Raw genomic sequence first — 27352 nt, forward strand, 5'->3', positions numbered from 1 at the left:
TACAAATATATATATATATAGTTAGGAAATACATATATATATATTTCCTAACTATATACAAGGGGTGTTCCAAAAGTAATGCCTCCCATTTTCTATTCCACTCTAATCGATCAGAAGGGATTGCAAATTGCATTGTTATGATGACTAAACTTATGCATTCATGACCTAGCATTTCATCTCTCTGTTGTAGATCTTGACAGTGTTAGACTCTAAGAAGGTAAGCTCTGTCATGAATGTGTGTCAGAAGCAGAGATGTCATTGAATTCCAGGAAAAAGTGCATTGAGAATGGTGGTGACTATGTAGAATAAATTCTGGAACACAAAAGGTTGCTCATTTTAATGATATCATTTCTGTCTCCATAGCTCTTCAACTTTTTTAGTTAAAAAAAAAAAAAAAGAATAAAAAAAAAAGAGGCCTTACTTCATAGAACGACATTTGTATATACCAGTCTTGTAAAATTTGTAAACAAATGAAAAAAAAAAAATCATTTAAGAAACATAATTTCCTCCACTATACATCGTAGAATCTTTAGTTCATGTGGTAAGACACCTAGCACGGTTGATCACATTTGAAAGTGGTCTGTTGTCCAAATTTTGAATTTCAAAGTTGATGTGCTTGTTATGTCCAAGTATACTGATTAGTCATGAAATGATAGAACAACCGTCATTGGATAACTATATTTTATTTATGGATTAAAAATCACTTATGGATATGTTGTCTTACAGTGACGGTGTCCTCGTTGCCACACCATGGTTGGGTAATGAGTATGTTGAAAGGCATAAAACTAAGCACCTAACAAAATCTTGAAGGAAAATTCAACATGAAAAGGTCTTCATTACCTCGCAAAAAGAGAGCGTATTAAGAATTTCGGGGTGGGTGGGTGATCAGAAGAAAAATAAGGCTTGAAACTTTCAACAGATGAATCGTGAAAAGAAAATCAACGGAAGTTATCGAACTGTAGGCACCACAACATTAACATTTGTTACTCGCAAGAAATAACATAGACTATTAAGGGGTGAGGAGGCCATACCAGCATGGCTATTAAAAGGTGATATCATTCTCATACCCAAATTGAGCGAGACAACATCTTAGTAAATATAGACCCATCTGCTGTTTCACAATGACCTACAAGTTCTTCACTCACCCAGTTGAAAACTGCATCTATGAACACCTTCGTTTTTGGGATATACCTGAAAGAACAACAAGCAGGATGCTTAGGCACCAAGGACCAATTGTTGATTAATAAAAACCATCCTTAAAAACTGGAGGAAGAGGCAGAGGAATCTAAACGGCTTTGATTGATTATCAAAAGGCATATGATAGTGTGCCCCACGCATGAATACACAGGGATGCTTTGATTTATATAAGATCCATCCCACAATCAAGAAAACCATGGCTGTACACATAAAGCTGCTGTAAACAGCACTAACATGAAATCACAGTAATAGGAGAATAACAATTCCTGACATGAAGATCTGGAGAGGAATTTTCGTAGAAGATAGTTTAACTCCTTTGCGCTTTTGCTAGGTAATAGATCTGCTAAGTAAACTAAATAAAAGACATTGTGCCTAAAACCTGGACCAGGGTTGCCAACAAGGCTCAAACAAAATAGTCAACCACCTAAGTTCTTGATGAGCCATTCCACTTAAGTTAACAAATTTACTGAATTTTCATTATTGACGATTACTATATTGTTTAATTGACTACTGTACACTCTTAACCTTTATCCTCGAGTGGTCTCTGGGCCTTGATAAGTGGTTATGCCTATGTGAAAAAAAAAAAAAAAAAAGACCTCAAGCTGTATGCCAATTCAAATGTTGACTTAAGTCGACTCTTACAGATTGTACATATCTGAAGCTATTGGAATGAAATTTGGTGTTGACAAATGTGCTAAGTGCTTCCTAAGAGCTGGAATGAAGATCCAAATGGAAAACATACAGCTTGACGAGTGTATAGAAGAACAAGAACAGTATAAATACTTCAGCATAGAAGAAAATGACCCAATTCAACATAGTAGAATGAGAGAAAAAATATTACTCGTGGAATATGAATACCATGTAACCAGTTTATCATACCAGTCGTAATATACAGCTTTGTTATTATTGACTGGCCACAAAAGGACATTAACAAGTTAGACACTAAAACAAGAAAACTCTTGACACTGTACAGAGTAATATACAGAAACCAGTGTCTACCAAGGCTGTATTTGCCCAGAGGAGCAGGTGGTATGGGTTTCTAAGAAGTTGACCACCAACACAGAGCTACTATTGTGGGCATGGGGTAATATCTGATGAGCTCCTACAATCCAAACGTTAAGATGGTATATGAATACCAAGAAACAAGAGCCAGTAGAACTACCTTCATCACAAAACTTAGCAGACATTTTGGACAAGACTGTCTTACAAATGAGACAAACAAATTTGCAATGGAAATAGCCCAGAAGAGACAGCAAAAATATATGAAGACCTTCCATTGCAGAAAACTAGAAGAATAGACCAACCAACAGCATGCCGAATATTTCCTGGATAGACTGATGTCTCAATCATGATTTGACAATTTACAATATCCTCTTGAAAAATTAGTGACATACAAGAGTGGAGAGGCAAAAATTAAAATTGAGCCAATGTCAGATTGAGAGCAACTAACTACAAAGTTATAATAGGTAAATCTTGTATTGTTCAGTGCAGACTAGCTGACAACAATTGTAGGTAACAAAACTAATAGAAAATTTCTTAGAGACAAAAGGATTAAGGATTAGAAACTGCAAAAAACAAAAAAATAACAAAGCGGAATTCAACCAATGAAACTGAACTGAAGATGATCGTAGCATCTGAAATCATGAAGAGAACAGGCTTAGTAATTGATGAAAACAAGTATAGAGTGATGTCTCCTAATGCTTGTGATACTATCCGACAATAGATCTTGCTGGAGAACTTGGTGTGTGGATATGATGCTATGTTTTAAGGCTGAAAGCCTCCTTAAAGCCATCTACAAAGTTGCTAAGCAACTGAAAGATGACAGCTTTGCCATATCTTAACTGTTATGTACCAAGTTCAATGATGGAAAGCTTTTAAGAGCTAATTAAAATTAGTCACCATAAAAAACAACTTTTTCATGTGGTCATTGATTTGGAAAAGCTACATGTTAAGCCACTTAAATATGCAAAGAATCAGTTGATGATTGACCTAATCCAGAGTGTGTGTGTGTGTGTAGGGGGGGCACAAACAAAATGGCAGCAGATATGAAAAGTTGGATGTCATTCAGAAAATGTCTAACCTGAAGCATCTGACAAGATAAAAATGAAAAAAAGGATACATAATCTTGCATCATATGATATCATCTACAAGATAAGATTATTTCTATTTATGTGGGTCTAAAAGTTACTATCTTCTATATGATTGATGAATAAATAAACACATTGACAATAGAAGATAAACGATAGGCTTCCTTTCATGTAGCATCTAACAAAATTTACCCAAAGTGACATAAAATCACTGAAATCTTATATTAAAACAAAAACTTTAAACTCAAATAAAAATTAATGTCAGACTCTTTGATAAGAACTAACTACTTTTTTAAAACTAAACATAATTACATATACAAAATATTAATTTTTTCAGGTAATAGAATTTGTATTCATTAATTTTTTTTTTTTTTTGTGTCTGTTTCTCTGAATTGATTGTACCTTATTGATTATGCTTTGCAGGTTCCTGGAGATATGGCTACAAATAAAAATCAGTTAATTCTTGAAACGACTGAAAAAGATACAATCACATGTGATATGTCTGCTTGGCCTCCTGACAGTATTTCACAACTCTCAAAATTACGCGAGGTTAGTTGCATTTGTTGTCTTCTATTTCTAACGATAAGCTATACTTTATATTCTACAATCACAAGTTAAAATAAACTGCAATACTGTATAATATATTTTGTATGTTATATTATATGTAAGAGTTACGCCCCTTTTTATTCAGTTTCATATTTAATTTAAAAAATGTATTTAATGTTTCTCTTGTAATTGTTTTTTAGGTTTTACTTGGTTTGTGTCTTTATTTTTTAAAAGTGATATATGAATAAGCAGTAGATGTAATGATTCCATAAATTTGTTAAAGAAAAATATATTCCTGTTATATCTTTAATGCTATAATAAAGACCAATGTTTCTTTGTGTCTCTATCCAGTCATGCTAAAGTTAGCAATTAAAATGCATATCTTATTGTAACCTCTGTATAAGACCATCTCAACTAGCAAGGGGAAGCGAGAAAGAAAGTAACAAATCAGGCGTTCCCACTATCTAAAATGAATTCAGAAATAAATCCTCAACTCTAAATAAAATCAATGCTGAGTGTTTGTTTTCTTTAGGTAATAAGAAATGATAATTTATATAAAAAATTAAATTACTAATGTAATCTTATGCTTGTATATAAATATTAGTCTGAACACTCAAGCAGAATTTTTTCCCTTCATGATTGTTGCTGGAGTGTGTGTGTTCATTAATATTAGATATTTGTTATACTTATAAAATTTTTTTTAATTTTCTTGCTTGAGATGATATTGCTTGTATCATAAAGCAAAGAGTTTCTATTTTAATGAAGTTTCAGTCTGTCTAACATTAATAATTTTAAGAATGTTATATATTTTTAAACATTTGCATATGATATTATACGGAAATAAATATATAAAGCTTATGTTTTTGTTTTCAAGATTGAGGTACTTTATTATATCCACCTATTTAGAAAATATTTTAATATAATCTACCATGTCATCCATCATGTTATAATTAGGGAACGATTGGGAATCTTTCATATTTAATTTTTCATGGGTTTGCTATAGCACGATTTTCAAATCGTGCATATAAAACTTTATATTGTGCATTTTTTGCTATATTGTGATATTTAAAAAAGATTTATATTAGTTTTAAATTTATTTGATGTATTAAATGAAATATGCTAAAACTAACATGAAATAGCAATCATATATATGTATATATAAGTGTGTTTATGATCTTAGACTCTGCAGTTCTAATGTTGCAATTTCAATGAAAATTTAAAAAATTGTTTAAAATGTATATAAAACTCAGTGTCTGTGTTTTCTATAGTACGAATAGTTAGATAATTTATATAAAATCTAGAAGTACATTTTCGGTAAAATTTTTCAGGAGAAAAACAATGGAAGTGTTCCCGAATCTCCATGTTCACCTCTAAAAATCTTCTAATATATCCTGTTTAAATGAAATTTATATTATAAAATTCACCAGTGAAGACAATAGAAGTCCCAAAATTTCTACATTATCCATTATGTGCTGAATCAGAATCCCTTTAAAATTTCAAGTGTGTATATCTCATTTTAATGAAATTTAAATCATAGACGCGAAACACTAGTTCAGAAAGGTTTCTAACATTTCTACTTCATCTGATTCAATTAGGGAATAAAACAAGAAAAGAGTAGTAAAAATAAAGTTATATGGTGTTATGAGCATAGTGATGAAATACATAATTCTCATTTAATTCCAAGCAACATTGAGTCTTCTTGCTAGTAAGTAAATGTGTGGGGAAGGTTAATAAGTGTGAAGATGTTGTAGAATGGTTTAAAATATATTTAAATGTGTCGTAAATAATCATGTTTCAGCACTTCTTCAGAATTAGAATGAAAATCAAGTTAAATTGAATTTTCATTTAAAAACGGTGGTATATATTTACTTTTTTATGTCAGTTTCAACTAAAAGCAACGTTATCTACTTAATTGCCATGTCACAAATAGTTAAATATTACTGCATTATTATATAAAACACCTATTTTCATGATTTCATGATGCAGTGATTGACCATATGTTTTCGACATGCACTGTAAACACAAGGGAAGTAACTCATAGTTTGGAATATTAATAACAATTTATTAAAATAAAAACGTAATAACAAAATGAACATTTGCATATTTTGATCTTTTTCCTTTTTTTTTTTTTAATTTTTTTAATATAAAAATAACTTTTAGAATAAACATAAAATAAAGTGAACATAAATACATTTTTGAGGTAACTGTTCAAATTGTTTTGTCTTTTTTTTAACTGGATAAAGTACTTTGAACTGAAGATGCTCTCAAGTGGGCTATTGCTGAATTTTTGTCACCACATAAACTCAGCTAGATATGAGTCCATCATTTGCGTGAGAGTACCACATTCGGCCTTGTTCTGTTTCTTTGCTTCAAGCCACATTCACTGAATAGGTTTGTGATAGAATCCACAAAATGAGAATGGTGATTAACTCAGATTGTTATGCCTTCCAGCAACAGAGACTATTGTTGTCCCTGGTTTCACAAAACGTTTTATTAGTGGAATCTCTAGAGGAATGGTAACAAAAAAAAACTAATTTTGTGATGTTTTCATAGCCACCAAAAACCCATAACTTCCATCGCACACATCCAGTGTTGTCTTTTTATAGAATACTTTCTTCTATCTCTGTAGTGCAACCTTCACCGCTAATTAGTTGGTGTTTGTACTCTTCACACAATTTACACATGGACATGCACCAATCTATGATAGTGTCTTGTGACATCATATTACATTCAAGCCTCACAATTTTATATGAAGCTCTTTCATATGCCCAATAATATATAAATAAAAGTAAACTGTACAGCGGTATGTTGGCATCTGAAAAAAAAAAGTTACCGTTCTGTACGGATAAAGTCTTTTGATATTTATACTCCCATAAGAATCTGTCACTTGTTTGGGTATCATTTGCATTTCTCTCTGCAAGGAACACAATTGCAAACCTGACAGAAGTCCATGCACCTAAAGAAAATCTATCAACCTGCATTTAATACTTGAAAAAAAAAAAAAAAAATCCTTCAATTCAAAGTATTTCAAAGTTAATTTCCAAATTTTTCTGGAATTGGCCTAAGCAAAAAGTTATCAAGAATTAGAATAAGACAAACAACAGTTACCTCCCCTACTACGATGCAAAAGCTTCTGTTAATCATTTAAGTAAAACTTGCAATTTATTTTGAAAACTATTTTCATTAATAATACTGTGCAACAGTCAAAATGTACAGAATATCAGTGGCCATTTTGATATGCGTAACGGCATGGAAAATTCATTTCTGGCCTTTTTGTCACATTAGGTAGTTTTTTGCAAAATTGTCCCTTTCGAGAATTTTCCAAAGAATCTTAGTAATGTGAGTGATGAACATGGTGAAAGATTCCACCAGGATGTTTCAGCGATGAAGAAATGTTTTAAAGGGCAATGGAATCCTGGCTTGTTGGCAGATTACTGCTGCAATATAAAAGGGGGCGGATGACGCTCAACATAAGGTCAAGAGGATAAATGTTGTTTAAATTGACACTTCTGTGTTTTTCATTCATGATAATAATGATTTATAGTATATGAAAACTGTGCCTAATCTAGAGAACTAAAATTTAGATTTAGTATCAGGAAACTTTTCTTACACCAAAACAGATCTTATGTGGCATGTATGTTTTTTTTAACCTGAAATTTGTTGCACAGTGTAAGTAATTTTCTACCTTATCATTTTTTGTAATTTTTGGTTGTTTCACTAATTTCGATAGACAATTAAGTATACCATTGATTTTATTCGAAATTCAACATTTCGATTTTCGTTCTGCTTCCAAAGAAGCGCCTTTATTTCTACTTAATGGATTTTCACTGATTGTGGGTGATGCATTAACTATGATAGGTGAGTGGAGAACATTACATGTAAAGAACAACTATTTGGAATGTGGTTTCTGGAATGGATTATTTCCTTTCACATTATAGCAACTTACTTTATAAATGAGTATGCTACTCCTGTGTTATATCTAGATGAAATGTGGCTACTGAACAGAAAGTAGCAAGAAACCTGTATGATGTATTTGCTTGTTTGGGAAATTCATCCAGTAATTTTATATTTTGGAAATTTCCATTTTTATTAATTTTGCTGCTGTTCTCAACATTATGAAAGTCAAAGACGATTCAATCTTATAGAAGAGAAAGAGATTTAAAATAGAATCAAATACAAAAAAGGTATTATCCTGATAATGGCGACAATTTATTAAGAAAAGTCGAATTTATTTTATAAAAATAAAACTACTGGATAAATTTTTGTAAATTTTGATGAACAGTATTTTACCTCACAAATATGTAACCATCCGTTTTTGATGCAATTAGAGATATATTTGCATACTTTTTTGGCTTGGGTAGCAATAGTCAGCTGTTTTAGGTGTTTATCGTTGGCAGGTAGCGAGCTCATTATGGCATGTACAAATGCTGCAGAGTTTTCTTCAAGGTCTCTATCCAGTAGCTCTTGACAAAACATTGGCAGAGTATAGTTCTTTGCATGGGACATGGCAAATGATACACTCATAATGTATTAAATGCATGCAGAATCTTTGTATTCTTGCTGGAAGTTCACTGATGTCTTTGCCTCTCAGTAGAGATACAAGTGGCTTGTGATCTGTATCTATGTGGAAGTTTAGGCCAATGAGGTAATCTGCGAATCTATCACATGCCCATGTTATTTCTAGGGCTTTTTCAATCTGCGTAGCGTCTTTCAGTTTCTGACATAGTCTGTAATGCATACACAATGCGGTGTATTTAGCTGTCATCTTGAATTTGTAACAATACAGCTCCTAGACCATGAGAGGATGCATCTACTGTTACTATGGTTCTTCTTCTTGGGCTGTATAATAACAGCACGGGGGCTGCATATAATGCTGACTTGATTGCATTGAATGTAATGTTTTGTGTCGTTTCCCAGATGGTGTTTTTTTTTTTTTTTTTTTGCTTACTAGATTGCATAGAGGTTTTTGTCATCTCTGCCAAATTTAGGATGAATTTGCCCATTTTATTGACCATCCCCAGAAATCAGCGGGTTTCAGATGTCTGTTAGTTTTCGGAAGTTTGCAATCCCAGTAACTCTTTCTGGATCTGGTTGTAGGCCCTCAATGAAGATCTGTCCCAGGAATTTGTGATGATTTCAATATCTCACATTTGTTATGGTTAAGTGTGATGCCTGCTGTTTTGATTCTCTTGAATGTTGCCCTCAGTCGGGTATCGTGCTCACATTGGTTCCTGCTGTATACTAGTACGTCTGTCCCGCATGCATATGCCCCCCCCCCCACCATCTATATTGGCTAGTATCTTTTGCATGCATTTTTGATAGACCTCACTGGCTGATGAAATGCTGAAGGGGATGCGATTAAATTGGTATCTCCCAAACGGACTGATGAAGATAGTGCGCGAGAGTTTTTGAAAGTGTAATTTGCCAGTATCCACTGTTAGCATCCAATTTACTCATTACTTTAGCTTCACCCAGTTGAGCCAATAGGTGGTCAACCGTAAGTAATATGTGTAACTCATGTTTTACACTTTTGTTTAGTTTGGTGAGGTCAACACATATTCTGACCTTCGCATTTGATTTGGGAACCATTGCCCTGGATGAGCACCATTCACCATGTTTCTCTACTTTACTGATGACCCCCATTCCTCCATCCTCTGTAGTTTTGCCTGTGTTTCTTTCATTAGAGGTAATGGTATATGATGTGATGTTGGAATGGAATAAGGTTTTAGAGGGATATCGTATTCTCTAAATTTGCCTAGACCAGAGAATAATTCAGGTATTTCGCATCTTAGGTCATAGGCTTGTTGTGAGTTCTGTTTGATGCTATGTAAACTCTGGTGTACCGTGACTAGTTTCAGGGCTTCAATGGCTGGTCTGCCAAGTAATGGTTGTACTAGGTTGAGGATAACAAATACTACTTGTTCTGTTTGTTTGTTGTGGTCAGCAATTGTTACAATTATTTTAAATTATTTTCCCTGTAACATGCGTTGTGGATTGTGGAGGGATTGTTTGGCAGTTTCGAGACATGGTATACCTTTTATTTCTCTGTAGACATGGGTTCAAGGATCGCTGCAACGTCTGTGCCAGTGTTCAACTTAAACTTTAGAGGGTTCCAGTTAACATGTAGAATGACTCGCCAGGGCCTGTTGTTGGTCACTTGGTCTTTTTAAGACACCTAGGAAGGCATTTTGTTTGCCATCACTGTCAGGAGTTATATTGTACCTCATGTACATTCTTTGTTTTCTAGCATTGGCTGAAATGACCCACAGCTTCACAGTGATAAGTAGGTGCTGTGGCGGGGCATACATGCCTTGGGTGGCGTTTCTTGTCTCTGTATCTTAGACACCACGTCACTGGTTGTTATGCTCATGGAGAATGTTTTTATTTAGTACGGATTCCCATAGACAGTATTCTTATTGCAATTGCAGGAACGGGGGCTCTCCCTTGGAACTTGTGGTATACTTTTTCCAGTTTATTTCTGTTACCTATTGCATGGACATATGTATTGTTCTCGGCTAGGTGTTCTTTGAATGGGTTTTCTGATGACCTCAATAAATGTTTTTGCTTCTTCATAGCTTCATTTTAGCATGCGCATGTTATAGCATCTTCTAGGGTAAGGTCTGAGATCGCTTGTAAGGTTTCTGTCTGAACACCCGATAATTATCCAATCTCTGAGGCTATTGTAAAGATTTCCAAATGCAGTTTTTTGCAAGAATCTTTAGTTCCATGACAAATGAATCAATCGACTCGCGTTCATGTTGGAATCAGCTGTTAAATCTAGCTCTGTTGTACACTGCGCTTGTTGTAGCTGTGAAATGTCTGTTGGACCTTTCTTTGACCATGTTGAATATTTACAATTCTTCTAGGGAAAGGTTGTGTCTAGTATATCCTCCACTTTAGTGCCCATGCAATAGATTGAGTCGGTTTTCTGGTTGTTTGTCTAATCCTGATACTGTTCGATATCTTAAAAATCTTTTAATCAATTTTACCCACTATGCAGGTTGGTCCAAGTTAAACTGTTCCAGTTGGGTAATTCCATTGCTACTCATTTTCTATTTTGGTATTTCATTTTTTGTCTTTACGTTCTACATTCGTTTTAAATGATTTCAAACATTTCAGTGTGTAGTGTCTCACCTTTTTGTTCTTTTTTAAATCCAATCTGGCACCATGTTGTGTTTGTACGGTTGAGATATAACAGAAACATGTCTCCTTAAGACCCCAAAATGGCGATTGCCAGAGGGTCGTTCTATTCCACAAGAAAGGAGTGATGTCATTCAAGGAACGTAACTTTGGGTGGCGTACTAGCCAGATACAACAGCCACATATCTTGTCTTACCTTTTTTTTTACTTTTGGCAAATAACTTCAAACTCCTAACAATTGGAACAGATGCTTTGGGCCTGGACAGAAAAGTATTTTTATGTTTAAATTAAGTAGACAATATATAGACTGTAAAATAGTCTTATTTTTTGTGGTAAAATGTAATAGCATTCATTAGTTATAACATAAGTTGAGATCTGTATTCTCAATTGTTTTTTTGCTCACATTCTTACTTAGTTAAACATGATTGCCACGTCAAGTGTACTGCTTCCTATTTTCAAAAAAACAAAAAAAAACATTGATGAATGAAAGACCGTAGATCAGCAATAATGTACCATCCCTGATACTATATTGCCATCACTGTCTTGAAATACCAAATCTTGCTTATAATTATTGTAGTTTAAAACTTCAAGGACTATCTGTTGATGACATATACCGATCTGTATGAAAGACTTTGTTAATTGATGTTAGAAATTGTGATTTTAAAAAGCTGTGCATTCAGCTATATAGTACTGTAAACAAAATAGTAGGCTTAATTTGTCAACATCACTGCTACAAATACCAGAACACTTCCAAGTTTTAAACCAATTTTCCCATTGTTTTGAGCCTTTTACACTGAGATCAGTCTAACCTTTTTGTCTAAATAATTATTTCATCTTCTATATACCTCAAAGTTTTATATTAAATGGATTATTATAAACTAGCGGGGGTACTCGCCATTTCCCGGGTGTTTGGAGGTGTGTGTATAGGGGGGGGGAGTAAAGAATAAGCGAAGTAATAACCCTGTTTAAATATTAAAAAAAAAACGATGTTAAACTTAAAAAAAAAAAATCGGAAAAACCAAACCCCCCCCAAAAAAACAGCGAACAAACTTAAAACTTCTTTAAAAAAGAAATCGGAAAAACAAAAACGAAAGATCAGGGAAAAAAATGAACGTTTTCGGAAAAAAAAAAACACAGCGAAAAGCGAAAAAAAATGGCATAAATAACCCTTCAATTCGGTTAAGTCCATGGTGCGTTTCACCCAGTAGAAAGCATAGAACGAAAAGGAACATTAAAATTCCATTCCAGTTTTTTTAAGCAACTACGAAGTGAAGAAAACCCAAACCGGCGTTCCTTCGTAATTGTCCTTTGTGAACGATCCCGGAAACAGTGTAAGTGATGGCGGGGAAAGGAGGAATTAATTAGAGAGAAAAGATTTTACTACTTCCATTGATTTTAACCAATTGTGGCAGTCAACTCTCAGCAGAAAAAATATAGGAATCTACGATTATCAAGGAAGTGAAGAGGTAATATGCCTATAACACACCTCAGATATTGTGCTGCAGTTTGTGCATATTACATTTGCATTGAATGTCTTGATTTTTAATCCTATTAAGGTCAAAATCATAGGGGGAAAAATGAGTTCATTTTTTATATATATATATATATATATATATATATATATATATATATATATATATATATATAGGGAAGAGACCATCTTTATTATAAGGTTCCTTACTTACATAAAATATAAGTTGAATAATTATAATTTTTTTTATTATTTTGCCACTTGAGGATAAGGGTTAATGAGTGTATGGTAGTCATTGAGACAAAAGTGTATTAATAGTAAGTGGTGGAAATTGGGTAAAATTAGATTATTTAGGAGGTGGCAGATCAACAAGAACTTGTTTACATTGGACTTGTAGTTCGCTGGAAAAACAGGTCAGTGGAACAGTTCCACAGGCGAGCAGTTCTAGGAAAGAAGCTTTGTTCATAGAATTTGCGTTTTAATGTAGGCACAGATAGAGGGAGGGAAACTTGATGTTCGTTAAAGCTAGATGATTGTTTTTTGTGAAAGTTTGACAGGGTGGGGGGACCATAGATTCAAACTAAACTGCGAATAAAATAGCGATGCGGCAGAGACAGGCTTGCAACATCTCTTCTGTGGGAAAGAGGTTGCAGGGAAGAAAAAAGGACATTACATAGGTTACAAAGTCAGTTTTGAACTTTGTCAAGGCGGGATAGGATCTTCCAGCAGCTTCCACTCAGATATGGCAACAGTAATCAATTTTAGAACATGATTCTTATACAAGTAGAGGATTGCGTGGGGAGTTAGATACTTTCTGGAGTGGTAAAATGACACAAGCATTTTTCTGGTGACCTTGACAACAGATTTGATTTTCATTTCAAGTCAGGAGTAAAGGTCAGAACTAGTTTTTCAAAATAGGGAGCCTCTTTTAGATAAGAGCCATTCATATCAATTGGGGTTAAGTACAGATCAAAGCATTTATGGTGAAAAGATAAAAGCTTGGTTTTGAATGCGTTAAAATTAACCACTTTTTACCCCATTGCACCACATGCTCAAGGTCTGGAGAGAGAGAGATTTGGAGAGATCTTGATAGTTATTGGCCTTTTGAAGTGTTGCCATATCATTGATCAAGGTAAAGAGTGGGCCCAGGATGGATCCTTGAAGCATGTCCATATTGATACTTTGAGCTTCAAACTTTTGCGTATCAATGACTAGTTGCATAAACCTATCAATGAAAAGATTCAATGGTTAAGAAGACATTTTCAGATATTCCATCATTGAAAATCTTGTGAAGTAGACTTTTGTCAAGAGCTATTACTCTTGAGAGAAACCCCTATCAAGAGATTCACTGATCTTATGTGAAATTAGTCAGTACCTCAGCTGTAGATCTCACCAGATGGAAACTATGTTGCTTGTCACTGAGTAGGTTGTTTTTACTGAGGTGGTTGATAATTTCTCTATTTAAGATTCAAGCATGACATACAGAAGACTAATTGGTCTTTACTGAGATGCAAAAGACTGATCATCACTATTTTTCAATATTAGACAAACTAATGACATTTTCCAAGGTGTTAGGAAGCATTTCTCCTTATGCACTGATTTAACAGTTTTGCAAGAATAGGTGCTAGTTCTGGTTGCAGCTTTAGGAGTACTATAAGTAGAATATTGTCAGAACCTGTTGTTTTGCTGGCATTAAGGTTCTTGAGTGTAGTAATATCACAGATATGTGGACGTCACTCATATTTTCAGTTTTGGGAGGAAATTTGGAAGGTAGGAGACCCTGATCTCATAGGGTTGAGTTTGCTGTAAAGTCCTTGACTAAGAGTTTGGCTTTGTCAGATGTTGATGAAATCACCTCAGGCCTATTGATGATGGTCAGATTAGGGGACACACATCTATTTAGGACCTTGTTTACTATTCACCAAAACTCGTGAGAACCAAGCCTCTGTTCTACTTGGACTTGGACTGAGCATATGGCACTCTTGAGTTTTCTGCGATCCTTTTGCAATGATTGCTGACGGTTCTATAGGTGACTTTAGTTTTAAAACATCTATTACATTTAAAACAATTGAAGTAATAGTTTCTGTGTGCAATTACGGCAGCATATTCAGGAGTGTACCATGTTCTGTTACTGAATAGATGGTTATTAAATCTGTTCAATACGGTTTCAAAGAAAAACAGTTCCTGAAATTAAGTACAGTCTCATAAGTGCTATCTCCTTCTATTGCTGGTCTTTTCATTAGACACTTTTAGTTTACTTTTAGTTGTAGTGTGATCAGCATGGACCAAAAGGTACCATTCCATTTTTGGTAGTTTTAACCATATTTGCAGAACAAAAATATTCAGTGCTGTGTTATTTCTTTTGTATCATATTGGCTCATCTGTTGCAGTTGATAATAAATATTTTCAACTTTTTGTCTTTCATCGGTAGACTAAACAATTCATGAAGAATTAATGGGTTTAATAATTTAACAAGTAGGTAGATAGATTTCAGCTTTTTAATTTTTAGATGAAGCTTTTTGATCTCATTTATTCAGTTCTTCCATTTGATTCTGAATAGAACTTTTGTAATGGATGCAACCAATTTTCAAAAATGTTCTTGAAATTTAGAGATTTATTTAACACTAAAACAGGAAATGACCTTTATTTGATCTGTTGTCAAATGTCTCGTAGGAGCATTAAAATGTTCCGTCCTTTTCTATACGAATCTACAAAAATATTATCAAGGTCCAGTAAGCTATTGTCAGTTTTTTCTTTATTTTCTTATTATAGCTTCCTGTATTTTTCTCCAGACAACAACAACAACATACCGTTTTCTGTTCAATCAAATTTACTTATACATTGTTTGGCAATGTTCTAGACTGATGTTATTCAAGCATCTTTTTTTTTTTTTTTTTTTGCAATTGATTCTGTGTGCGTTTTTAATGAAGCATGTGACTTAATTAATGCTTGGTATTTTGATTACTTTGACCTGTTGAATTATCAGTATTAAAACACATCATTGCAGATGAGTTTCGCAGACTTCATAGTTGTCCCATCATGTTTTAGGCACAAAAACATTAACAAGGTCCATTAAGCAATCATAAATTTAGTTTTTTTTTTGTTTTGTTTTTTCATAATTCCCTTATTTATTATAGCTTCCTGTATTTTCTAATATATCACTGATGATTTAAGCTACATGACTGGTTGAATTGCCTGAAATCATTAAGGTTTTCACTTCAGCTTTACTACCAGCTTTTCACTGTCCTTCAGTTTTTTTGACATTTCTTTTAAGGTAGCATCAAAGCAATGTATCTATTTTTGCGACCATGTTAGGAACAATGAAATGATCCTCTAATGTTAATAAACCATTGATGGTTAACCAAAATTAAAATTCTGCAATATAAAAATCTGTAATTGTTGCTCTTCCCATGGATTATATCTATATGATATGTTTAACTTATTCTGTAGTCACATATTGGATTTTGTCTAACAAGATTTATCTTGTCAGGATATTTCATGATTATTTTTAGACTTGTTTCAGCTGATTGATTAATTTACTACTATGTGGTGACTGGACGTGCTATACTTCTGTTCTTTGCAAGGAATGTGTAATTGAAAGATCTATACAGAGTGGCTGTCCTTGACACATTGCCTCAGTGAACAGAGATTATATTGTTCTAGTCCAGTTACCATGTATCTATTTAGTTTGTATTTTTACGTCTAACAGTACAACACTTTATACTCAACCTAAATTTACAATTTATGAATAAACTGAAACTAATCGATATTTTGACACTTTAATTTCTCAGTCTTTACTAGCCGTCCAGGGATAGGAAACCTATTTCAAACTGTTGAAATATTTGATTACATGTTACAATTATAATCAAAGTAAATATGGAGGTAAAGTAAGTTTTGTTTCACTTAGAGAAAGTTAAACTGTATCCGAAACTGCACTTTATAACATTTCTCTGATTTCATATTACAAATAAGTTGCTAAATATTGATTACAAAGATGTGATCTACATTAGAGCTTTTATTTACTTTTTTTTTTTTTTTTTTTGAATACTTTTTCTTTTTTCACTTTTAACTGAAATACACTTTGCTACTGTTTTATCTTGATCTTCAGCACATTGGATATAAGGTTTTATATACAGGGTGGCACAAAAAAACGGGCCTCAACTCTAATTAAGCCCCACTTCTTAGTGTTTTGTCCAAATGAAATGAAACTTTGGTCATAACTAGTTTATTATATTCAAAACATCATATCAAAACACTAGGGTCTTTGGCCTTTTTTTCTCGGTTCTACAGCATATGTTCTAGATGGCCTTCATTTAGCTTTTGTTTTTTTGGGTCACCCTCTATTTGTAGAGAAATGTTGAATTTTTTTTATTTTTAATATTTTGAAATATCTCATTGCTTCAAAGCTGTTTGTTTATTATTGATGTTTTGGATACAACCGATTTTTTTTACATGTGTTTGTTTTTATTAAGATTAAACCAGTTTATTAAATCTTTTCTCAATGTTATAATACTTTTCAACCGACTTATATAGCAATGTGTTTCTTTAATTCAATACACGTTTGAAAATTTGAATCCTATCATGTGAAAGTAATTATAAGTGTATTAAAGTCATAATAGTTACAATTTATGCCCCCTCCTAGCAACTTCTGTGGTTTTCATTTGATTCTACCTTAGTGAACAGTTTATTTTACTTTACATGACTCTTCATATGTCACAACTTATGTCCTCTTTTTCTGAAGAAAACTTATGGATTTAGTATGACCCCCCCCCCTCCCACCTCGCACCTGAAAAATATTCACAACACTCAGCTAGTTACAATCAGGGTTGCGGAGTTGGAGTCGAAAGGAGTCAGAGGTTTTAGTCGGAGTCGGATTTCTGAAAGTACTAAGAGTTGGAGGCAGAATTTTTTTATCCAACTCCGACTCCTTAAGTCCAATCAATTTAGTTTTTACATGCTTTTCCTGTTTGATTTTTACCAGTTTTTTCTTTTTGTTCTATTACAGTTTTACCTGAAATAAGGCACATTGCAACTTTGATGTACTGGGCTACTATTAGGAACCTAAGTACTATGTAGAGAGTTTAGCAGCAAGGTGTCTGTTCACATTATGCTTGAACTTCTGCATGTCAGTACAGTTGGGGATGCAAGAACCCAGAAGAGAATTCCAAAGTCTAGTAGTTCTGGGGAAGAAACTATTATAGTAAAAGGCTTTCTTACATCTAGGGATCTCTACTGTGTAGGGGTGGGACTTTGGTACTTGATGAATTTGTCAGATCTTTTCATCGAGGAGGTACAAGGGTTTGTAATTCGTCAGAGCGTCCACCATTAAAATACTTGTAAACAGGCAGAAGGATGTAACATTTGATCGATGGGACAGGGGCTGAAGCTTACATGAAAGTTCAGGACCTATTAGGTTGGTGACTCTTTTAAACCCTGTCCAGGAGTGAGAGACTAGTAACAGATGCACCAGCCCAAATGTGACAGCAGTACTCCATACATGAGCAAATGGTGGAACAGGTACAGGATACTTTCAGGCGCAAGTAACTTTCTAGCATGGTAGAGAGAGCCCACCTTCTTTGCAGCAGTCTTGGCAATGATCTTGATGTATCTATTCCAACTCATGTTCCCTGTGAACATTAAGCCAACAAGTTTGACTGAAGTACTTTCAAGTAATGTATCTTTAGCCATAGCTATTAGTGGTTGGTAAGGTTTCATATAATTATTAAAGGAAACTAGCTTTGTCTTGGCAGCGTTGAATGTTACCATCCATTTTTTATTCCATTCTACTACAGACTGAAGGTCTTCTTCTAGGGTTTCTGCCATTATCTTAGATATGAGCTCATTAGTTTTCCCCACATGCCTGCACGTGGTGCACTACAAACATTCTAACATCATACAACTGATAATAGAGCAACTGCTCTAAGCGCCACCAAAGAGTTAGGGCTCCTGTACTCCAAATTGGAAACAGCAACCAGCAACTATCAAACCGGTACCTTCAAACTTGTCTGACAGCAGTCCAATCGTGTTAGCATATATGGTGAAAAAGCACTCCGAAGATGCCCAGCTATAGGAGAAGGGAATAAGGTAAATGTGGGGGACGGCATTCATACGCTAGTCAGGAAACAAGGCTAAGCACTGGGCATCTCTAATGAGTCCCTGTGGCCGCACCTTTGCTCCTGGCTATAGGCAAAGGAGGAGTATGGAAGCCGGGCGATAGGCAGAGCCTATCTACTCCTTAAGCATTTAAGGTTTGTAAATCAGTGATTTGATCAAATCACCAGCTCTAGGGAGGTTGTTGTCAAGGACTGAGGAGGCCTCCCTTCCCCGTTTGGTGCCAAGACGTATGAGGTCAGTGACACAGGTTTACAAATCGGAGTTTTCCTTCTAGATGGATGACCTGACCAGATCTACGAGTCCATCAGCACCAAAAGGGTTTTCCCGTGCCTGGTTTCAAAGCCAGGTATTTCTATGCCCTCGAAGTGATAGTTTGGATTAATAGTTAGTATCAAAGAATTAGTATCTGCTTTGAAGTTACACGTTAGTTAATATCTACTAGGGTTAAGAAAAGATCAAATATGGTTTGTGGATTAGTGACTAATTAGAAATTATAGCGTGCATTAGGGTGCGTTTAGAAATGTGCTTTAAGTGTTAGTTTTCATGTAAAGATATTCACCAGTACTTTATCTTATCTAAGTGAAAGAAAGATATAGTTGCTAGTTAACATAGATCACTTATAATCTGGACACAAACTGTGGCTATTAGTTATCTATTTTATAGATATTCTATAGAGTATAACTATAGGTTAAGCTAATGCATGCCTTAGTAATAGAAATCTATAGATGTTTAGTATTTATCGATTTTTAAAGGGTCAGCCTGCTAAAGTTTAGGACCAGAAGCAAAAGCCTCCTCTCAAGGTGTGTGCAAAGTATGTGATTTTATATCCGCTTGGGGAGAAGAGCAGTTGGTTTTTGTCCAGTTGGAATAGGAGAGATGATATACTTACAAGAATACAGCATTTATATCCAAAACTAAGGGACAAAATTTTAAAACGTAAAATTTGTTAGAAAGAACTGTGAAAAACTGAGATTTTGACAACTGGTAGTCGTTATCATACATAATACCATACTAAAATTTGAATCATTTGCAAAGGATAGAAAGTGAACTATAACATTTATTTATTTTCAAAATAGGAACGTCCAAAAGTAAGGGACAAAATTAAGAAAAACAAATATAAGGTTTTAAAATTTTGTCCCTTAGTTTGGACGCTACTGTACAATATAGAAATGCAGGAATTTGGGGAGGATTTAGAAGTATAAGGATTTTTAATGTTTATCATGCAAAACAGGCACGTGTCTTGGAGGCAAGTATTATCACTTCAAAGCAAAGATTTAGAAATAACATTTGTGCCAGTTATTTTAGTAACATACATCAGTAACAATATACATGTGGCCAGTATAAGCCTTATATTTAAACATTACACTTAGCCATAGAATGATAAATTATTTCCAAAAAGAGGGAAGTAGTATAAGTAAATAAGAGCAGGAAAACAGGTTTGGTGAATAAGCAATAAATTAATTGCTTCCTAAGCAGTGGTTTGCACAATTTAGCAGTTTTTGTATGGTTTTGCCTTTATTTTTGGAGATATATTTTGTACTGTACGGTAATGCTTCTACTTCAAATCTGGACAACTGTTTTTGTTTTGGTTGTGACGTCACACAGGATCAATGAAAATTCTGTCTTTGAGTAGGATCACTGTGGATTACATTGGATAACAATCGGATTGTAATCTGATAGTTATCCAGTTCCTGAATCTACTAGAATTTGGCAATTGGATTAATCCAGGATAGATCCAGAATTACAATCTTATCGATCCCCGCCAAAAAACGAGCATAAATCAATAAGAAGCACCCTATAGAACTATAGCCTTTTATAGCTTTTCCTTCCTTTTTTTTACATAGGAGTCACCACTTACCAAGTCCTGGAGGCCACTCAAGGATAAGGGTTAATGAGTGCACAGTAGTCAATGGGATAATATCGTAATTGTTAGTAGTGAAAATTTGTAAAATTGAATTAGTTAAGGGGAACGGCTCATCAAGAATTTGTTTAGGTTGGACTTGAATATGACCAAATTGGATTCAGCTGGAAAGCAGGCAAATGGAAGAGAGTTCCACAAGCATGCAGTTCTAAGAAAGAAGCTTTGTTCATGGAATCTACGTTTAGGTTTAGGCACAGATAAAGAGTGGGGGAAATTAGTGATAGTGTTTTCAGCTAAACAAGTGTTTTTTTTTTTTTTGTGAAAGTTTGGCGAGGTGGGGCATTGATTAGAGCCCAGACGAGCATGTGCCATGAAAATAGTGATAAAGCAGAGATAGGATCGCAGTGTCTCCTCTGTGGAAAAGAGGTTGCGGGGAAGAGAAAGCCCCCCCCCCCACTAGGCTATGAAGTATATTTTGAACTCTGTCAAGGCAGGATAAAATTTTCTAGTAGCTCCTGCCCAGATGTGGCAACAATACTCCATCCTTGGACATACCTGGCTCTTATATAGGTAGAAAATTGCATCAGTAGTGATATATCAACCATTTTTCCTGCGACCTTGGCAATGGATTTGATGTTCCATCTCAGATCAGGAGTACAGGTCAAGCCCAAAAGCTTATCAAAACATGGAGCCTCCCCAAGACGAGAGCCATTCATTTCAATTGATGCCAAATACGGGATCAGAGCTTGATGTAAAGATAGGAGCTTGGTTTTAGATGCATGAAAATTAACCAGCCACTATTTCCCCATTGCACCACATGCTCCAGATCAAAAGAGAGAATCGAAGAGGACTTGGACATTTACAGCCTTTGATTTGCTGCCATAGATGGTAGTGTCATCATAAATGTCTACAAATGATCTTAGGATGTGATTTAGAAGATCATTGATGTAGATCAAGAGAGTTGGGCCCAGGATGGGCCTCTAAGGGATTCCGGAATTAATACTGTGAGCTTCTGATTTCTGCCCATCAACCACTACTCTTATGAACCCATCAGAGAGAAATGATTTAATAATTGAGAAAACTTTCCAGCTATACCGTAGCTGGAGATCTTGTTAAGTTGGCCTTTATGCCATACCCTATAAAAGGTCTTTGATATGTCAAGAGCAATTGCCCTAGAAAAGAAGATCTCCAGCTACGGTATAGCTGGAAAGTTTTCTCAATTATAAAATCAATTCCGTAAGCACATCTGCTGTAGATCTAGCAGAATGGAAACCATATTGCATGTTACTAAGGTTATTTTTGCTGAGGTAGTTTACTATTTCTCCATTTAACATGGATTCCAGCAACTTACTCATGACGCACAGGAGACCTATTGGTCTGTAGTGAGATGAAGATGCCCGATCACCTGAATTCCTAACTACAGGGCATACTGATGAGGTTTTTTGAGGTGTTGAGAAGCAATTCTCCTTAACACATGCTTAAACCTTGTATGTAGGGGAACTTGTTTTGGTTGAAGCTTTTTCACCACTATAATTTGAATGCCCTGATGGCATTAAAATTATAGATTACTGGAATCAAGGTTTTTGATTAGCTTGGCAACATCACACACAGATATTTGTATGTCGCATAGCATGTTTTCTGATGCAAGAGGAAATACTGGGGATTGACGGCCTTGGTTGCATAGGGTATAATTAGTTGCAAAGTTCTTAGCAAAAAGTTTGGCTTTGTCTGATGCTGACGAGATTATGCCAGATCCATTGATGATGGTTGGGATTGAGCACATGCTTCTGTTTAGGATTTTGTTTGCTATTTGCCAAAACTGGTGGGAACCAAGCCACTGCTCAGCTACTTTGGACTTAATGAACTGAACATACAACCCTCTTGCATTTTTTATTACTCTTTTACGGTGGTTGCTGGCAGTCCTAGGATCAGCTTCAGTCTCAGCACAGCTTCCTGTTTTTCTTTGATCCTCTTTCCATAAAGGCAATGCTATCTTTTGAAAAATTTCTTCTTTGTATAATATGTGTCTTTACTCCCCTCTTCTGATGAGAAGCATTTGGCTTCGAAATGCCATGGCCTAAAGAGGTTTCCCTATCCCAAAATATTGTAGTCCCTTTTGAACTGAAAGCATAATAAAATTTAATTGTAAATTTTTATCCTTTTGATATCTTAACTTATTCTATAAAATTAGTTCATATATTTAAATGTATTTTTAACCACATTTACGAACTACCATTCTTATCTGAATTGATTTTAACAGGCGAGTCTACTCATGTTATACAATAAAATACGATAATCAAATTTTGTTATGGGGATTGCATTAAAAAAAAAAGCTTAAAATCTATTTAAAATTTTAACCATCCCTTAATCTACCTTTAAAATAGATATTACTAAAAAAGTGAAATTTATTTTATTGTATTATATTATTCCATTTCTATATTCCGTGCTATCTACACGCTTGAAACTTAATTTTCTAAGATTTTTCTCGTATGTCATCTTGTTTGTAATATATTAGTAATAGTTAGCAATATATTATAGACACAATAGAAAAATTGGAAATATGCATCTCTTTTCTAGTATTTGTCACCTTTGGTAAATGAGTTTGTATGTTTTAAATTAGTGATACAGAAATGGAAAATTATACCGTTCCAATTAAATAAATGAAGGAAGTATTAAAATCAAAGCACACATTTGGCTCTTAAGGGAGATACTCCATCCCTCCCTCTTACTGCTCTCAAATAAACGCTAATCTTTGCACCTCAATTGCTTTCACGTGAAAACACTGGTCTTTTTGATAGACCAACATGGGTTGCTCGATGAACACCAAGTTAAGTGCATCTATCTATCCATGTGGTGTGTAACCTCTTTATGTAGATCTAGTCCTACCATTTCTTTTGTTTACTTTGCTTTATATTATATTCCCTTGCATATTTAAGTAATTATTATTAATATCCTATTCATTTATTTTAAAACAAATAAGTTGCTAGAGCTAATTGATTCTCTCACAGTACTTGAAAGATACAATTTCTTGTAAATGTAAGAGGGGAATCTATCTCCAATCCTACGCTTATCTATGTAGAATAGAGAAAAACTTTAAAGTAAGATACTTCCTGGAGCTGGTGACTAGAACAAGTTTCTAGTTTGCTAACCTAACTTGCTTAAGGAGTAGATAGGCTCCCTTCTATCACCGGCTTTCATAATTTTTCTTTGTCTATTAGCCAGACAAGAGGTACAACACAAGGAACTTACCAGAGCCACCTTATGCTTGGCCTTGTTTTCTGACTAGGACATTGAACGCCGTCCCCCTATTCCCTATTTTAAATTTCACTCTTTCTCTCAGAAACTGAGAAAATTAGGTTTGCTTGCATGCCACTTGTGCTCACATGACTTATTTTGGGTCGGACTTGTCTGAGAAATTGAGGGTAACTGATTGACAGTTTGTCTAGCTGTTGTTTCCGACTGACAGTACAGGATCCCTCTTTGGTAATGCTTAGACCGACTGCTCTGTAATCAGTTGTATAATATCAAGATAGTTGTAGTGCCATGTCATAGAAAGGGACACTGCTACTATATCTGGTGGGCTTTCACGACACCACAATTCAGCTAATGGGCCACTGTGTGTATGCTTGGTGTCAAAACCGGCCCACTTTACTCAACACTCTTCCCCTAACTTGACATTAAACAAAAACGTAATGAAATGACAACCCAAACAAATATCACAATAAAACCAGCCACCCAAACAAAACCAATTCACCTCTGCCCTTGAGGCTCACTTTCTCAAATATCCATGGGCTTAAAGGTAATATAGATGATGTAGAATCTTACTTTTTAGTAAACTCCTTGGATATCTTAGCATTAAGTGAAACAAACTTACACTCTTCAAACTGCTCTAACTACTTTTACATGTCAGGATAACTCCCTCTTTGCTGGAAGGACTCGGATAGATATATGCACAAGTTTATATCCGTAGCACCCTCCCTTAAACTAGAGAGAAAAATCTTGAATCAGATGACCAGGCTTTTATATGCTTTCGACTAACATTTCATCACTGAGTTAGTTACTTATATTTTCTCTACCGTTTTTCCTCAAGTCAGGATTGTATTCTAATTGGTCATGTCACTGATAGTATAGATGCAGCACTCTCCTTGGATAGTGTTTTACCGGCCTTACTTGAACAGAGGAATTTACACCGATTACCACTATGAATAGTGCTAGTAATTCCAACAACGGTAAGAGAGATACGACGGCACTTTAACTGCTAGCCGAGCGCCCAACAGATATACACGCTTTCCTATCTTTGTACATTATTGTTAATACACTTGTTCCTTAACCAAACCTCGACTTGATTGTTCTTATTTTCACTGTTGTTCCACGACACAACAGATAGTAATGCCAAAATACGTGTGTTTGGTGACTTTAATGTCCACCATAAAAATTGGCTTGGTTTCTCAGGTTGCACAGATGCAGCTGGACGCTCTACTTATAGCTTCTCTATAGCCCATTCCCTAACATAGACAATAATGTTTCCAACTGGCCTACCAGATCGTGAACCTCGGCAGGCTTCACTTCTAGACCTATTCCTCGCCACAGTACCTGAGGATTGTGTGACTAACGCCTACAGTTCACTTGGAAACACAGCACTTAGTGGTATTAGCTGACATCACATTTAAATCCCAACCTCAAGGTGAGGAACCATTGCTCAAAACAACAAGGTACTAAAACAGGGCTGACTGAGAAAACCATTAGAGAACACATCCAAGATGCCCCATGGACCGATATCTTCTCTCTCCCTGCTGAACAGTGTGCCAATGAGAAAACTGAATGGTGCAAAGTGGACATTGAAGCACGTGTTTCCACGCGGAAGTTTTATAGCAAGCCCCCCCCCCCCTGGTTCACTACGGATTCTGGAGCTGCCATTGCACAAAGACAGAATGCATTCCGCCAGTTTGTACATCATAAGTCAAATACAAATAGGCAAAAATTCATAGATGCTAGAAATCATTGTAAGAGAGAAATAGTAACAACCAAAAGAAAGCATGCTGAAATAATCAGGGAATGCATAGAATTGCAAAAGATAGGAACTTGTGATTTTCTAAAAAATCTATAATAGTGTAGTAAATAAATGGCAATCAGTAATTCCTTCACTGAGCAACAACCAGAAGGTTGCATGCATGGCAATGAAGAAGGTGGAACTGCTTACCCGGCGATTCGCCTCCAACTCCACCTTAGAGCCAACAAACAACTCCCTCCCAAATTTCTCTATGCGGACTGAAGCCACATTAAATGATGTAAAATCACCCGTTCTCATGTCTGCAATATCATAAAAAACTTAGAAACCTCAAAGGCCTGATCTCATCCCTGCTATACTAATTAAGAAATGTTCAGCTGAGCTAGCCCCTATACTTTCCAAGCTCTGCAATAAATGCCTTGCTGAATCTTGCTTTCCTAATAGCTGGAAGATGGCCTCTGTAGTACCAGTGTACAGGAATTCTGGTGAAAGAACAGACCCTCTCAATTTCCGCCCCATTCGTTTCTTCCCCTATTCGTTAAAATCTTTGAGACCTTAATTAATCAAGCACTAGTTCACCACCTCGCAAAAGAAAATCTTCTCTCTGACAAACAGTATGGACTCGGGCAATGTCATTCTACTGCAGATATTTAAACATTCATCTCTGAACGCATTTACCATGGATTGGATAAGGCAAGCAAAGCCATAGCTGTAGCCCTTGATATATTCAAGGCCTTTGACAAAGTCTGGCACAAGGGGCTGCTAATGAAAATTAAATTGTACGTTATAACTGGACGTATACTAAATATAATTAGATCCATCAGACAATAGAAGCATACAGGTTGTCATTGACGGACATACATCCAAGCAGCATAATTTTAATGAAAGAATACCTCAGGGGTCGATCTTTGGATCATTATTATTCATGATATTCATAAACGACCTCCCTGATAATATTGTGTCCGAGATGGGTATATTTGTTGATGATACAACGCTCTATAACATGCATGAGGGAAGAACGGATGTACATAAATCTAAGACAAATGGATGGTAAATACATATGTGTAGTAAAACGAAGCTGCTCCCTTTTAACAATTATAAGACGCCTCTCCAATCGCCTATATCGATGACAAATAACACCCTACTTTAGAATTCTACCTTCAAACTCCTCAGCCTAACATTTGCAGGCGATATAAACTGGAACAAATACATGGAGGACATTGCAAAGACTGCTGCAAAGAAAGTGGGTTCCCTCTATCGAGCTAGACGACTATTCACACCTGAGAGTATCCTTTATCTCTACAAGGCCACCATTCGCCTATGCATGGAGTATTGTTGTCACATGATAGGGTCCAAAAAAAAGAGTTGTCAGTCTAACCGGTCCCACTATCAACTAAGCTCCAGCCATTGTCCCATCGCCACAATGTTGCATCTCTGTGCCTGTTTTACAAATATTTTAATGGAATGTGTTCTGATGAACTCGTTGCACTTGTACCCCCTCACCATACATATCCTGACAAACCCGCTTAGCAATAACTGTTGAAATCCCTAGATGCCAGGAATCTTTCTATTCTGATAGTTTCTTCCCTTGAACAGCTAGACTTTGGAATTCCCTTCCTGCTTCTCTGGTCGTACTGATATGCAAAAGTTTAAATGTTACATAAACCAACATTGTTAATCTTTCCTAGATATGGTCCCAAATAGTAGCCTTTTACACTCTAATGATATGCCTTGTTAGGAGTAGATGTGAGTAAAAAAATAAATAAAACTGGTATAGTGTATATGTGAGCATATTCATCAGACAAGTGAAGGTTAAACGTCAAAAATAATATACATGAAAAGTAATTATAAAATGCATGCTGAATAGATATGGAAGGCTGGTATATGGATCTGCAGAATAGATTTCCACATAGGAGTCGGGAGTCAGA

General features: G+C 35.2%; 1 protein-coding gene across 2 annotated transcripts in view; it reads left to right on the forward strand.

The window, feature by feature from the left end:
- Nucleotides 1–27352, forward strand: part of LOC145286136 (uncharacterized) — a 539596-nt gene that overhangs the window by 159408 nt on the left and 352836 nt on the right. For both annotated transcript variants that reach the window (XM_080134856.1, XM_080134858.1), the window contains one exon: nucleotides 3708–3833. In XM_080134856.1, coding sequence (XP_079990982.1) covers nucleotides 3708–3833 — 126 coding nt within the window. The remainder of the gene's footprint in view (nucleotides 1–3707; nucleotides 3834–27352) is intronic.

Source organism: Euprymna scolopes, chromosome 10 (genome assembly GCF_053919585.1).
Source record: "Euprymna scolopes isolate OS-2025 chromosome 10, ASM5391958v1, whole genome shotgun sequence".
Taxonomy (NCBI): Eukaryota; Metazoa; Mollusca; class Cephalopoda; order Sepiida; family Sepiolidae; genus Euprymna; species Euprymna scolopes.